This window comes from Heteronotia binoei, chromosome 3 (assembly GCF_032191835.1).
Source record: "Heteronotia binoei isolate CCM8104 ecotype False Entrance Well chromosome 3, APGP_CSIRO_Hbin_v1, whole genome shotgun sequence".
Classification (NCBI taxonomy): Eukaryota; Metazoa; Chordata; class Lepidosauria; order Squamata; family Gekkonidae; genus Heteronotia; species Heteronotia binoei.
In genome coordinates, this window is record NC_083225.1 from 107279473 (window position 1) to 107294915 (window position 15443).

At 46.2% G+C, this 15443-nt stretch overlaps 1 protein-coding gene across 4 annotated transcripts in view; it reads left to right on the plus strand.

Annotated features, from left to right (window-relative positions):
* Positions 1 to 15443, plus strand: part of APP (amyloid beta precursor protein) — a 295204-nt gene that overhangs the window by 148760 nt on the left and 131001 nt on the right. For all 4 annotated transcript variants that reach the window (XM_060234377.1, XM_060234378.1, XM_060234376.1 and 1 more), the window contains exon 5: positions 7505 to 7698. In XM_060234377.1, the coding sequence (XP_060090360.1) occupies positions 7505 to 7698 (194 nt within the window). The remainder of the gene's footprint in view (positions 1 to 7504; positions 7699 to 15443) is intronic.

Sequence of the window (15443 nt, forward strand, 5' to 3'; positions counted from 1 at the left end):
TCCTTCCTCCCTCCCTCCCTCCCTCCCTCCCTCCCTCCCTTCCTTCCTTCCTTCCTTCCTTCCTTCCTTCCTTCCTTCCTCCCTCCCTTCCTTCCTTCCTTCCTTTCTCCCTTCCTTCCTTCCCTCCCTCCCTCCTTATGTTCTTATGTGACCCAGAGTGTTGGACTGGATGGGCCACTGGCCTGATCCAACATGGCTTCTCTTATGTTCTTATGTGACGCAGAGTGTTGGACTGGATGGGCCACTGGCCTGATCCAACAGGGCTTCTCTTATGTTCTTATGTGACGCAGAGTGTTGGACTGGATGGGCCACTGGCCTGATCCAACAGGGCTTCTCTTATGTTCTTATGTGACGCAGAGTGTTGGACTGGATGGGCCACTGGCCTGATCCAACAGGGCTTCTCTTATGTTCTTATGTGACGCAGAGTGTTGGACTGGATGGGCCACTGGCCTGATCCAACAGGGCTTCTCTTATGTTCTTATGTGACGCAGAGTGTTGGACTGGATGGGCCACTGGCCTGATCCAACAGGGCTTCTCTTATGTTCTTATGTGACGCAGAGTGTTGGACTGGATGGGCCACTGGCCTGATCCAACAGGGCTTCTCTTATGTTCTTATGTGACGCAGAGTGTTGGACTGGATGGGCCACTGGCCTGATCCAACAGGGCTTCTCTTATGTTCTTATGTGACGCAGAGTGTTGGACTGGATGGGCCACTGGCCTGATCCAACAGGGCTTCTCTTATGTTCTTATGTGACGCAGAGTGTTGGACTGGATGGGCCACTGGCCTGATCCAACAGGGCTTCTCTTATGTGACAATACTGACTTTGGTGGACCCAAGCACTGATTCAGTGTAAGGGAGCTTTGTGTTTGTGACTGGAGTAGACAATACTGACTTTGGTGGACCCAAGCACTGATTCAGTGTAAGGGAGCTTTGTGTTTGTGTCTTCTAGTGCAATTTTGTTCTCAGATCCTGTATTTACTTCATCAGTATATGGGATAAGGCACTTTCTCAACTGTGCTGCATAATGCAGCCTATTTATTTTGTCCTGTTGGCTCTATCTGCGCCACCTTCATCACTTTCGGGGTGTGGATCCCCCAGTGGAGTGGTCTCCCGACTCCCTCCGCCGGCTGTTTCTGATAGCCCTGCGCCCCCTCTTTCATTTGATATGTGTCCCGTGCGGGTGCCACCCTCCCGCCGGGAGATGCCGCAAAATGAGCCCCCTTGAGGCTTATGGCGGCAGGGCTCGGGGGAAGCGAGCTAGACTGCTGTTCTTTTGAGGGGTTATAGAGTGTTTCGAGCCCGTCCCTGTGGCATCGGTCCCATCATTGTGGGGCCCAGGGGGCCGGCGCAGCGGCACGCTGAAGCAGCCTGTCGGTCACTTCCAGGTTCCTGTCCTGCATCTCGACCGGTGTTATTAGTGACAGGCTGCTTCGGCGTGCCGCTGCGCCGGCCCCCTGGGTCCCTCAACGATGGGACCGATGCCACAGGGACGGGCTCGAAACACTCTATAACCCCTCAAAAGAACAGCAGTCTAGCTCGCTTCCCCCGAGCCCTGCCGCCATAAGCCTCAAGGGGGCTCATTTTGTGGCATCTCCCGGCGGGAGGGTGGCACCCGCACGGGACACATATCAAATGAAAGAGGGGGCGCAGGGCTATCAGAAACAGTCGGCGGAGGGAGTCGGGAGACCACCCCACTGGGGGATCCACACCCCGAAAGTGATGATGGTGGCGCAGATAGAGCCAACAGAGCCAACAGGACAAAATAAATAGGCTGCATTATGCAGCACAGTTGAGAAAGTGCCTTATCCCATATACTGATGAAGTATATACAGGATTTGAGAACAAAATTGTTTCCGGCGGTGATATTTGGGGGATTTTTGGGGACGTCACAGGAAGTGCTGTGAAGTCACTTCCTGTTTCCGGCAGTGGCATTTGGGGGAAATGATGTCATTTGGGGGAAATGATGTCACAGGAAGTGATGTCACTTCCCGTTTCCGGCAGGTGACGCGGGGGAAATGATGTCACAGGAAGTGATGCCACTTCCTGTTTCCGGTGGTGGCATGACGTCACCGGAAGTGACGTCACCGGAAGTGACGTCACTTCCTGTTTCCGGCGGCACACGCGCTTCGCGCGCGCACACCCCTACCCACCCACCCACCCCCCAGTGTCCCTGGCTGGCCTTCAGACATTATGGTCACCCTACCCATGCCCCTCCTGGCTTATTAAGACCTGCCGGAGGGAGCTAAGATATCCTATACGGGATATCATAAATAGATCCCTACTGGAGGGGCATTTTCCATCAGCGCTCAGAGAGGCGGTGGTCCGTCCCCTCTTGAAGAAAAGATCGTTAGATCCGACCGAATTGGCACACTATCGGCCGGTATCGAATTTGCCCTTTTTGGGCAAACTTATCGAGAGGGCAGTGGCGTTGCAGCTACAGAGCTTCCTGGAGGATGCTTCTATCCTTGACCCCTACCAGTCTGGTTTTCGCCCGGGCCACGGGCCGGAGACGGTGCTGGTCGCCCTGGTGGATGACCTTCAGCGGCATCTGGATCAAGGCGGCTCGGCGGTGCTGATGTTGTTGGACCTATCGGCAGCGTTCGATATGGTCGACCATCGGCTTCTGGCGCGCCGCCTTGCCGACGCAGGGATTCAGGGGTTGGCCTTGCAATGGTTTTCCTCTTTCCTTGACGGTCGGGGACAAAGGGTGGCGATTGGGGAGGAACTGTCCCGGAGACACACGCTTGATTGCGGGGTGCCTCAAGGGGCGGTGCTCTCCCCGATGTTATTTAACATCTACATGCGCCCCCTTGCCCAGATTGCCCGAAGGTACGGGCTCGGGTGTCATCAATATGCTGATGACACCCAGCTCTATCTGCTTATGGATGGCCGGCCCGCCTGCGCCCCAGAAAATCTGGACCGAGCGTTACAGGCAGTGGCTAGGTGGTTTAGGCTGAGCGGGCTGAAGCTGAATCCGGCGAAGACAGAGGTCCTGTGCCTTGGTCGCTGCGGCCCGGGAAGGGAAATCCCCCTGCCAGTTTTTGACGGCGCGCCACTAACAGCGTCGGGCAGGGTTAAGAGCCTGGGGGTGCTGTTGGAGCCTTCACTGACAATGGAGGCCCAGATAGCAGCCACTGCCAAGTCCGCGTTTTTTCACCTTCGGCGGGCGAAGCAGTTGGCCCCCTTCCTGGAACGTGACGACCTGGCAACAGTGATTCATGCTACGGTCACCTCGAGGTTAGACTACTGTAATGCCCTCTACATGGGGCTACCCTTGTGCCGGACCCGGAAACTGCAGTTGGTGCAGAACGCTGCTGCCCGGCTGTTATTAGGGCTCCCAAGACGGGAGCACATTCGGCCGGGGCTCCGGGATCTGCACTGGCTGCCAGTAATATTCCGAGTCCGGTACAAGGTGTTGGTTATTACCTTTAAAGCCCTATATGGCCTAGGACCTGTCTACCTTAGGGACCGTCTTTCCCCACACGTTCCCCAGAGAGTACTACGCTCGGGTTCACAAAACCTGTTGGTAGTCCCCGGGCCAAAGGAGGCCCGTCTAAAATCCACCAGGGATCGGGCCTTCTCAGTAACGGCACCTTATTGGTGGAACCAGCTGCCGGAGGAGGTGCGGGCCCTGCGGGCCCTAGGGCAGTTCCGCAGGGCCTGTAAGACAGCCCTCTTCCGGCAGGCCTATAATACTGACTGACAAGGAAATCTTTTGGATGGAACAAAATGCATCTGTAGACCGCCGGTTTTTATCTATCTTGCTTTTATCAATTTATGGTTTTAATTTTACTTGTAAGTATTTTAAATTGTAGTATTTGAATTATCATGTTGTAAGCCGCCCTGAGACACTTCGGTGCGAAGGGCGGGGTATAAATCCCAATATAAATAAATAAATAAATAAATAAATATATGGCAAAGGACCTGTCCACCTTAGGGACCATGTCTTCCCATATGTTCCCCAGAGGGTACTCAGATCAGGGACACAGAACCTGTTATTGATCCCTGGGCCGAGGGAGGCAAGATTGAAGACCACTCGGGAGAGAGCCTTCTCTATAACAGCCCCCTATTGGTGGAACCAACTTCCGGAAGCAGTGAGAGCCTTGTGGGACCTTGCCCAGTTCTGCTGTTACACCTCAAACAACTTTTTATTGGGGAATATTAATATTTCTTAGCTCAAAATGGTAGGCCTACGAGAGGTGAGGTGAACAGGATCTCTGTCTATGTCTACAGAGATAGACCACTGAAAATCCTTTGGTTAATAATGGATTTTATTATGGCATAGGTTTTCAAATAGTTACATCTCAATCAAACAATTCCAAGCATACAAGAGGAATACAAGAGGTTAGCTGAATCAGTATGGATGGGGGAAGGTGATACAATACCTAGATCTTGCAGGATAGGCTCAGTCACAGGAAATGCAAGGCCTCTGGAGGGAGATTTCTCTTGAGAGGAAGGGGGGGGTGAGGGTAGGAGGGATGGCTTTCCTTTTCTTCTGTTGCTCCTCTCTTTTTTCCCCCTTCTCCTCCCTGCTTCTAACCTGATAGGTGGGGTTGCCTGTTTTCTAGGGTAAATTACGTCACATCAAGCGATTCAATTACCCAATGAGGGGGCAGAGTGTCACACCAATGGAAAATCAGAGTGTCATATGTGGAATATCCAATCAGAGATCATTTGTATCATAGATCCATATCCCAACATAGGAATTTTAATTACACTGGCCACATGACTTTTATGGCCCTGTTTTCCCAAAACTGATTCCTTTGAAGCTCCCAAAAAGTGATAGATTTCTCCCTTAGTGTCAGACATGGATAGGCATCCATTAGGTATTCAGGAGACTAGTTGACTTTGATGGCCTCAGCAGTTAATTAAAGAAAAACAGAAACTTTGTTAAAAGTCAAAACTGTGAGATCAGTTTGCAGTTATACCACACATTCACAACAAGATGAGCACTTAACCCTTAACCTTTGTGTTTCTGCTGTCTTGCCCTGAAGAATACCAGAACATATATATACAAGCCATTTATTTGTGTTGCAGAGTTAACAGGACTTTAAAGGTTGCCAAAAGAGTGAAGGAATTTTTACAGCTCTGCCCACATTAGTACACCTCACTGGGCCTGGAACTCTTCATTCCCAGGAGCAGAAAGATGGATGCTTCTTAACCTTTCAGCTGGCCATCATGTTGTTCTGGCTTGTGAACCAGAATCACACTACAGCCTGCCTTGGGCTAAGAAGGAATTGGATTTTTCTCCCTTATGTGCAAGAGAGACCATTCCAATTCAAATGGGCATTGCTGTGTCATATTAATTTACATTGCAATATCACATTCCAGGGGTGCATGGCTTGGGAACAAGTACAGGGGTGTCTTTCTGGATATCACTGCAAGGCTTTTAAGACAGCTTTATTTCAACTTGCTTTTTAATTGATACATATGAGGATGCTCAAGAAGACCGAAGTATTGGAATCTACCATTAGCACCAAATTGCTTTAATATGTTTTAATTGTTATGCTGTTTAAGGTTTTAATTAGTTAATGCTCAATATTTGTAAATGTTTTTATTGTTGCAAGCCACCCTGAGCCTGCTTCAGTGGGGAGGGCGGGATATAAATCCAATTAAATAAATAAATAAATAAATAAAAATACTTATTTAATTTAAGTTGCTTTATCTGGAATCCTGTTCTTGTGTCCATTTTTTTTAAGGTCTCGGGGAGATTCAGTGTTGCTACATATGTGTTGTGGTTGTACTAGATTAAATGTTAAGTCTAGGAAAGCTCATGCTATTAAAATAAATCATTTTTGGTGCTATAAAAACTTTTTAATTAGAATTTTTAAAATAACAAACTAATAGGAAAAATAAGTTCATCCATTTCAGATGGCTTAAACATGTTTGTAGACTGTTTCTCAGGTTCTATAGAAGTGGTTATCCATTTTTTAGCCAAGGGTAAGAATTTTTTGGGCACCTTGTTGATTTCTTGCATGGAGCTGAGCTGAGAGATGCTGAGTCCTACCATCACCACCCATACCATACAACAACTAGGGTTCTTCTCCCTACCCCCATCTCTCTGCCATGGACTGAATGTTAGTGGTGAGAATTTTTAGATGATTTTCCTAGATTTGAATTTCCCCAGCTTTACTTTTAAAATCTGTTCACTTTTTAAAAATAGAGGCACAGTTTATGCTACTTTTCTCATTGTGCCAGTGAGAAAGACTGCCATAAAATCCTATAGAATTTCAAGCACTTTTGGCTACTGATCTTCCTTTTTAAATATCTTTTACAGGTATTTATTTTTCTTTCTTGAACATACCTATAAAGACATGTTTTCAAAATGTCTTTCCACTGCTCTTGAGTTACAGCATGAAATCCAAGTATTTTGTGTCCCATTGATATCTCATCCTTTAAAAGCAGAGGATGCTGTCTATGCATATTGCTGTTGTTGTTGCAAAACTGAGTTAGAATAACAACAACTCACTGAATCCGAGCATTTCCCTCCAGCAGCCACAGGCCAAGTGGAAGTTTACAAGCAGGTCACAGTGAAGATATTCTATTTTCTTGGTCCTATCAACCACAAAAATTCTTTCTCTGAACAGAATGTGTTGAAATCTGGCTTACCAGGTTTAACAAGGCCATTGCCTTCCCCAGTCATCTACACTTTCCCCCCAGCAAGCTGGGTATTTTACTGACCTCGGAAGGATGGAAGGCTGAGTCAACTTTGAGCTGGTTACCCAAACCCAGCTTCCACCGAGATCGAACTCAGGTCGTGAGCAGAGCTTAGACTGTAGTACCGCAGCTTACCACTCTGCACCACAGGCCTTCTCTTTTTATAAGCAAGTACAAAACTTTCTGTTTCATTGCGGGATAAACACTCTCTATAAGTACAAGCACTGAGACTTGCTTGTACAAATGCAAGTAACAATACACTTGTACAAATGCAAGTAACAATACACTGATAAAGGTTGTTATTTAACCGATATAGTGCATTTTTATGACCCTAGGATAATTATTTTTAAGGTGCTTCCTTCATGAAGGGTTAATAATTGTTCTGTCTGTGGATTTGTAATTGTTCAGAACAGCAACCCATTCCCTCTACTCCGTTTCTACAGGGATCACTGAAACAGAAATTTACTTGTTCATGAGAATGGTGCAAGGTTGTGTTCGGTGGAGCTTAACTTGTTCATAAGTGCCCACTGTCACTTACAGGCCAAAGAGAGTCAGTGTCACTGTTTGCTGCTGTTGGTATCTTTAAGTAATATGTGAGGGTAAGCTGTTTGCATAATGGATGGCTGACATGTTAAACCTGGAAGCTTTGTAGAGTGACATTATTCACAAGATGGAAAGGGACATGGTGATTGCTGTATGGCAATATTGCAAACCTTCTGCCTGTCTGTTCTGAGGCATGAATTGATGCTAAATTTGTGTTAAAGCAACTTGTTAGCTAGGCTTTTTTCACATTTTGTTGTATATTTGTTGTATAAAAGGAGTATATTTTCTCCTTTTTGTCTTCAGTCTTGTAGTGAAAAAAGTATGAATCTTCATGACTATGGTATGCTGTTACCCTGTGGAATTGACAAGTTCCGTGGTGTAGAGTTTGTGTGCTGCCCTGTAGCGGATGAGAATGACAATGCAGACTCTGCTGATGCCGAAGAAGACGACTCTGATGTTTGGTGGGGTGGTGCAGATGCAGACTATGCAGATGGCAGGTAAGATTGCTATCCTTCCCCTCTCAGGCACATTGTTAGGCTAATGTGTGAAAAGCTTTCCTGAAGAACAAAGTGGTAATTCTCTGGTTAGGATAAATTCAAGTTCTGACTAGAGATAGGCACAACCCAGGAAAAAAAATGGACCATGGAGGTTTGACAACAGAGATTTGTGGGATTTATAGACCCTTGGACCATGAACCTCCACATTTAATGAACTGGGGTGTTGTCCATTTAGTCTGTGCACATGGGTTTTGCAAAGCCACAAGGCACATGAGTGAGGGCCGGATGGCGACTTCACCCACTTCTGGTTCCTTTCTGGCTTAACCAGAAGTGGATGAACTTGCCAGTCGGCCTTTAGTTGCAGCTTTGCAGAAGCCATTTAAAATTAATGGCTTGTGCAAAGCTGTGAGTGGATGAACTCGCAGCTCAGAATTCACTCACACATTGCACAACTTTGCAAAAGCCATTTAAAATTTAAATGGCTTTTGCAGAGCCATGTGGTGAGCAAATTAATGCTGAGCAGTGAGGTCATCAGAGTTCACCACCATCTGGCCTTCATTCGTGCACTGTGTGGCTTGGTAAAAGCCATCAATTTAAATAGCTTTACAAGCCCTGCCAGACCAAACAAATCTCCTGGAAGGGTTGTGGAAAATCCATGTTGGTGGGATGGCAGTGATCAGGCTCATGGACCACAAGCTGGGCCCCTGCCCATGGAAAAATTAGATCTGTGGTCTGGTCTCTGCCCATCCCTAGTTCTGACTACATTCTAAAACAGGGGTGTCAAACATGCAGTTTGGGGGCCGAATCAGGCCCCTGAGCAACTGACTCTTGTCTGCTTTCTTCTTACTCTCTCTTGCTTCCTTCTGCATCTCAGCTTGTTTTACAAGGATTGCTCAATCACTCAGGAGCTACAGAGCAAAATCTTGATTTTCTCCATTGGTTGAGGCTACTCCCCCTCCTGGTCCCCTGAGAAGGGAGGGAAAGAGCCAGAGCTTCCTTTGCCAGTTCCCTGGATCCCATGGGAGAAATACAAAGCACCTTTACAACCAACAAGTGCTAATCTTTCAAGCATGTTTTAAGTTTGTTTTTTAAAATCTTCACTCGTGTTTGTCTGTATCCTTTTAAAAGTTCATATCTTTGCTACCTGGTTGACAGATGGCACCCAAAGAGTGCTTGTGAATGGTTCCTCGTCCTCTTGGAGAGGAGTGACAAGTGCCTCAAGGATCTGTCCTGGGATCTGTTTTGTTCAACATCTTTATAAATGATTTGGATGAAGGAATAGAGGGAATGCTTATTAAATTTGCAGATGATACTAAAATGGGAGGGGTTGCAAATACAGTAGAAGACAGAAACAGGATACAGGATGACCTTAACAGGCTGGAAAACTGGGCTAAAACCAATAAAATTAATTTAACAGGGATAAATGTAAAGTTCTGCATTTAGGCAGGAAAAATCCAATGCATGGTTATAGGATGGGGGAGACTTGTCTTAGCAGTAGTATGTGTGAAAAGGATCTAGGGGTCTTAGTAGACCATACGCTGAACATGAGAATAGTGTGATGTGGTGGCTAAAAAGGCAAATGCAACTGTATCAACAGAAGTATAGTGTCCAGATCATGTGAAGTGATGGTATCGCTTTACTCCGCTCTGGTAAGACCTCACCTGGAGTATTGTGTTCAGTTTTGGGCACCACATTTAAAGAAGGATATAGACAAGCTGGAACGAATCCAGAGAAGGGCGACGAAGATGGTGAAGGGTCTGGAGACCAAATCCTATGAAGAAAGGCTGAAGGAGCTGGGGATGTTTAGCCTGGAGGCGGCTGAATGGTGATGTGATCACCATCTTCAAGTACTTGAAGGGCTGTCATATAGAGGATGGTGTGGAATTGTTTTCTGTGGCCCCAGAAAGTAGGACCAGAACCAATGGGTTGAAATTAAATCAAAAGAGTTTCCGGCTCAACATTAGGAAGAACTTTCTGTTAGAGCAGTTCCTCAGTGGAACAGGTTTCCTCGGGAGGTGGTAGGCTTTCCTTCCTTGGAGGTTTCTAAACAGAGGCAAGATGGCCATCTGACAGCAATGAAGATCCTGTGAATTTAGGGGGAGGTATTTGTGAGTTTCCTGCATGGTGCAGGGGGTTGGACTAGATGACCCTAGAGGTCCCTTCCAACTCTATGATTCTATGATCTCAGTTCCCAGGCAGGAACATATGGGAGAAGATTCCTTCGGATACCCTTGTCCCAAGCCATGTAGGGCTTTAAAGGACAAAAGCAACACATTGAATTGGGTTCGAGAGCCAGTGTAGTTGCTCTAGCATTGGGGGCATATGCTCCCAGTAGCTGGCCCTGACCAGCAGTTAATATTCTGCACTAACCTCTTTGGTGATAGACCCAAGGGAGTTCAATGGGAGTTACAAGTAATTATATATGGAATTATGTGGTTTAGATCCTGTTACTGTTAGGTGAATCTGTATCTGGTTGACAGTTCTTAATTGTTCCTCATCCTTTTGGAGAGGAGTGACAAGTGAAGTTTCTCAAGGATCTGTCCTGAGACCTGTTTTGTTCAGCATCTTTATAAATGATTTGGATGAAGGAATAGAGGTAATCCTTATTAAATTGGCAGATTGGGAGGGATAGCAAATAGGGTAGAAGACAGTCTGGATACAGGATGAGCTTGACGGGCTTGAAAACTGAGCTAAAACAAATAAAATGAATTTAAGAAGGATATAGACAAACTGGAACTGTCCAGAGGAAGGCAACGAAGATGGTGAGGGATCTGGAGACCAAGTCTGACAAGTTAAGGCCTGAAGGAGCTTGGTATATTTAGCCTGGAGTAGAGACGACTGAGAGGTGATAAATGTAAAGTTCTGCATTTAGGTAGGAAAAATCAAATGAATAATTATAGGATGGGACAGTAGTGTGTGTGAAAAGGATCTAGGGCAGGCATGTCCAACTTAGAACAGGTTGTGATCTATTTTTTCTGGACAAAAGTGCTGGTGATCTACCACCATGAAAATTAAGTTCCGAATTAGATTTTAACCCACCAAAGTTGGGTTCCACCCCCCCCCCCCATCCCTCCCCATTTACAATGCATCTTCTGTCATTTACTGGTAAACAAAAACAAAACAGAGAGACTAAGATCCAGGAAGAAATGCAAAGTTTTTCTTAATTTTTTATTGTTATACCTTTCTTTAACTGTTTTAATAACTTTCTCTAACTTTTATTAATTTTTCTTAAATGTAGGTCAAGTATTGATCCAGGCTGATCTTGCGCAATCTTTAAAACTTTGCTCTTGCTAATTAGTGAGACATCTGAGCCTACATTTCATCCACCAGCTTTTTGAAGTTGGGTGAATGTTGTGTGAGGGCCAGTCTCAGGGAATCCTGGAGATGTTCATCTGTCATGTTGGAATGCTGTGTACTCTTTGTCATTTTCAGATGGGGAAATGCAGATTCACACAAATAAGTTGAACCGAAACAGGAGTGTGCAGCTTCACTGCATCTTCTCAAGTTGGGAAAATTGTCTCTAGGCACTAGCTTCTGAAACGATTCTCGCTCAGCATGGGTCTTGAGAAAAATGTCATTTTTAAGGGTTACTATTTCGTTTTCAAGAGATGCCTTGTTCAATGAGTAATTTTTACTGATAGCAGCTACAGTTTCCTTAATGTCCATATCTGCTTTGAATGGGTATGACAAGTACTCCACAACTTTTTCAATTCTTTGGAAGTCACAAAATCTTTTTTCGAATTCCTGGATAATGGAGCAGATTTTGGTCACATACTTCTTGTTCTGAAAAACAAAATTTGGATATTGTCCCAGATGGTCCAGCGTATTAGGAAAATGATCAAAAGTGTTGTTTGCAAGGTCAGTCATCATTAGCTCAAATTTGCTCTTGTAGGATGAAACTGTACTCATCATCTCACCAATGCATTTGTTTTTACCTTGTACTTCAATGTTCATATCACTTAGTTCGCCTGTAAAGTCAGTGAGAAATGCCAGATCACATAACCACTCCTCATCTTCCAACTCTGCTTTGTCATCTCCCCTCTCCTTCAAAAACCTTCTTATTTCATTCAGCAAATCTCGAAATCTTTGTAGAAATTTGTGCCTACATAGCCACCTTACATCTATGTGCAAAATGATTTCCGCTGCCCCTTCATCAAGAGTAAGATTGAAAAGCCATCTTTGAAGTGAACTTCCACGAACTGAATTTACAATTTTGAAAGTGATGTCCATGACAGACTTTGTATTGAGTCTCTTGCTTGCCAAAATTTGCTGGTGAATGATGCAATGGTAAGAAAGGAAATCTGGAAAGTCGTCATGCTGTCTACAGAGGCCTATAAGAACATAGGAACATAAGAGAAGCCATGTTGGATCAGGCCAATGGCCCATCCAGTCCAACACCCTGTGTCACACAGTGGCCAAAAAAATTATACATACATATACATATATATATACACACTGTGGCTAATAGCCACTGATGGACCTCTGCTCCATATTTTTATCTAACCCCCTCTTGAAGCTGGCTATGTTTGCAGCCACTACCACCTCCTGTGGCAGTGAATTCCACATGTTAATCACCCTTTGGATGAAGAAGTACTTCCTTTTATCCGTTTTAAGATAAGATAAGTTTATTTTTATATCCCGCCCTCCCCCGCCAATGGTGGGCTCAGGGCGGCTCACAGACACGGAACACCGTGTTATAAGTAAAATACAGTATAAAACAAACAATTTTAAAATACCATTCAGTTACAAATTCAATCACATAGTTAGTTAGATGGATAAAACGGTGCTATAAAGTGCTATAGATCACGATCATGTACAAGATGGCTGGATGGCTACAGATCCGTTTAACCAGGTTCTGTCCCAAAGGCAAGCTGAAACAGAGAGGTTTTGCAAGCCCTGCAGAACTGGTTCAGGTCCCGCAGGGCTTGCACCATCTCTGGAAGTTGATTCCACCATTGAGGGGCCATTGCTGAAAAGGCTTGCTCCCTGGTTGTCTTCAGTCTAGCCTCTCTTGGCCCAGGGATTTTTAAGAGGTTTTGGGAGCTAGATCTCAGTGCTCTCTGGGGAATATATGGGGAGAGGCGGTCCCTAAGGTAGGCAGGTCCTTGGCCATATAGGGCTTTAAAGGTAATAACCAGCACCTTATAGCGAACACGGTGCACAACCGGCAGCCAGTGCAGGTCCCGCAGCCCAGGCTGCACGTGCTCCCACCGAGGTAGTCCCAACAGCAGCCTGGCTGCCGCGTTCTGCACTACCTGAAGTTTCCGTGTTCAGCATAAGGGCAGCCCCATGTAGAGGGCATTGCAGTAGTCTAGTCTTGAGGTAACCGTTGCGTGGATCACAGTTGCTAGGTCGCTGCGTTCCAAGAAGGGAGCCAACTGCCTCGCCCTCTTGAGATGGAAGAAGGCGGATCTGGCCGTGGCAGCTATCTGGGCCTCCATTGATAAAGAGGATTCCAGTAGCACTCCCAGGCTCTTGACCCTGCGCACTGGTATCAGTGGCGCACCGTCAAAAGCCGGTAGGGTGATCTCCCCTCCTGGTCCGCCCCGGCCCACGCAAAGGACCTCAGTCTTCGCCAGATTCAACTTCAGCCCACTCAGCCTGAGCCAGTCAGCCACGGCTTGTAACGCCTGGTCCAGATTTATAGGGACATCGCCAGTCCGGCCGTCCATCAATAGATAGAGCTGGGTATCATCAGCGTACTGATGACAACCAAGCCCGTACCTCCGTGCAATCTGGGCAAGGGGACGCATGTAGATGTTAAACAACATCGGGGAGAGAACTGCCCCCTGAGGCACCCCACAGTAAAGTGGGTGTCTCTGAGACAGTTCCCCCCCAATTGCCACCCTTTGTCCCCGACCTTCAAGGAAGGAGGAGAGCCACTGTAAGGCTAGCCCCCGAATTCCTGCATCGGCGAGGCGGCGGGTCAGCAGCCGATAATCAACCATGTCGAACGCAGCCGACACGTCTAGCAGCAGCAATACTGCTGAGCCACCTCGATCCAGTTGCCGCCGGAGGTCATCCATGAGGGCGACCAAGAATGTTTCTGTCCCATGACCCGGGCGAAAGCCGGACTGGCATGGGTCCACGGTGGAATTTAACCCAATTGCTCAGCAATTTCATCGAATGCTCACATAAGAACATAAGAGAAGCCATGTTGGATCAGGCCAACGGCCCATCCAGTCCAACACTCTGTGTCACACAGTGGCAAAAAATTTTATATATACACACACTGTGGCTAATAGCCACTGATGGACCTGTGCTCCATATTTTTATCTAAACCCCTCTTGAAGGTGGCTATACTTGTGGCTGCCACCACTTCCTGTGGCAGTGAATTCCACATGTTAATCACCCTTTGGGTGAAGAAGTACTTCCTTTTATCCGTTTTAACCTGTCTGCTCAGCAATTTCATCAAATGCCCACGAGTTCTTGTATTGTGAGAAAGGGAGAAAAGTACTTCTTTCTCTACTTTCTCCATCCCATGCATTATCTTGTAAACCTCTATCATGTCACCCCGCAGTCGACGTTTCTCCAAGCTAAAGAGCCCCAAGCGTTTCAACCTTTCTTCATAGGGAAAGTGCTCCAGCCCTTTAATCATTCTAGTTGCCCTTTTCTGGACTTTCTCCAATGCTATAATATCCTTTTTGAGGTGCGGCGACCAGAACTGCACACAGTACTCCAAATGAGACCGCACCATCGATTTATACAGGGGCATTATGATACTGGCTGATTTGTTTTCAATTCCCTTCCTAATAATTCCCAGCATGGCGTTGGCCTTTTTTATTGCAAACGCACACCGTCTTGACATTTTCAGTGAGTTAACTACCACGACCTCAAGATCTCTCTCTTGGGCAGTCTCTGCCAGTTCACACTCCATCAACTTGTATTTGTAGCTGGGATTCTTGGCCCCAATGTGCATTACTTTGCACTTGGCCACATTGAACCGCATCTGCCACGTTGACGCCCACTCACCCATCCTCAACAGATCCCTTTGGAGTTCCTCACAATCCTCTCTGGTTCTCACCACCCTGAACAATTTAGTGTCATCCGCAAACTTGGCCACTTCACTGCTCACTCCCAACTCTAAATCATTTATGAACAAGTTAAAGAGCATAGGACCCAGTACCGAGCCCTGCGGCACCCCACTGCTTACCGTCCTCCACTGCGAAGACTACCCATTTATACTCACTCTCTGCTTCCTATTACTCAGCCAGTTTTTGATCCACAAGAGGACCTGTCCTTTTACTCCATGACTCTCAAGCTTTCTAAGGAGCCTTTGATGAGGAACTTTATCAAAAGCTTTCTGGAAGTCAAGGTAAACAACATCTATCGGGTCTCCTTTGTCCAAATGTTTGTTCACCCCCTCAAAGAAATGTAACAGGTTAGTCAGGCAAGATCTTCCCTTACATAACCCATGCTGAGTCTTCCTCAATAACCCGTGTTCATCAATGTGCCTACTCATTCTGTCCTTGATAATGGTTTCTACCAAGTTTCCCGGTATTGAAGTCAGACTGACTGGCCTGTAATTTCCCGGATCTCCTCTGGAACCCTTTTTAAAGATGGAGGTGACATTTGCTACCTTCCAGTCCTCAGGAACAGAGGCAGATTTCAATGAAAGATTACATATTTTTGTCAGAAGATCCACAAGTTCAACTTTGATTTCTTTCAGAACTCTTGGATGTATGCCATCCGGACCTGGTGACTTATTAGTTTTTAATATGAAACCATTAACCTCACCTGTCATT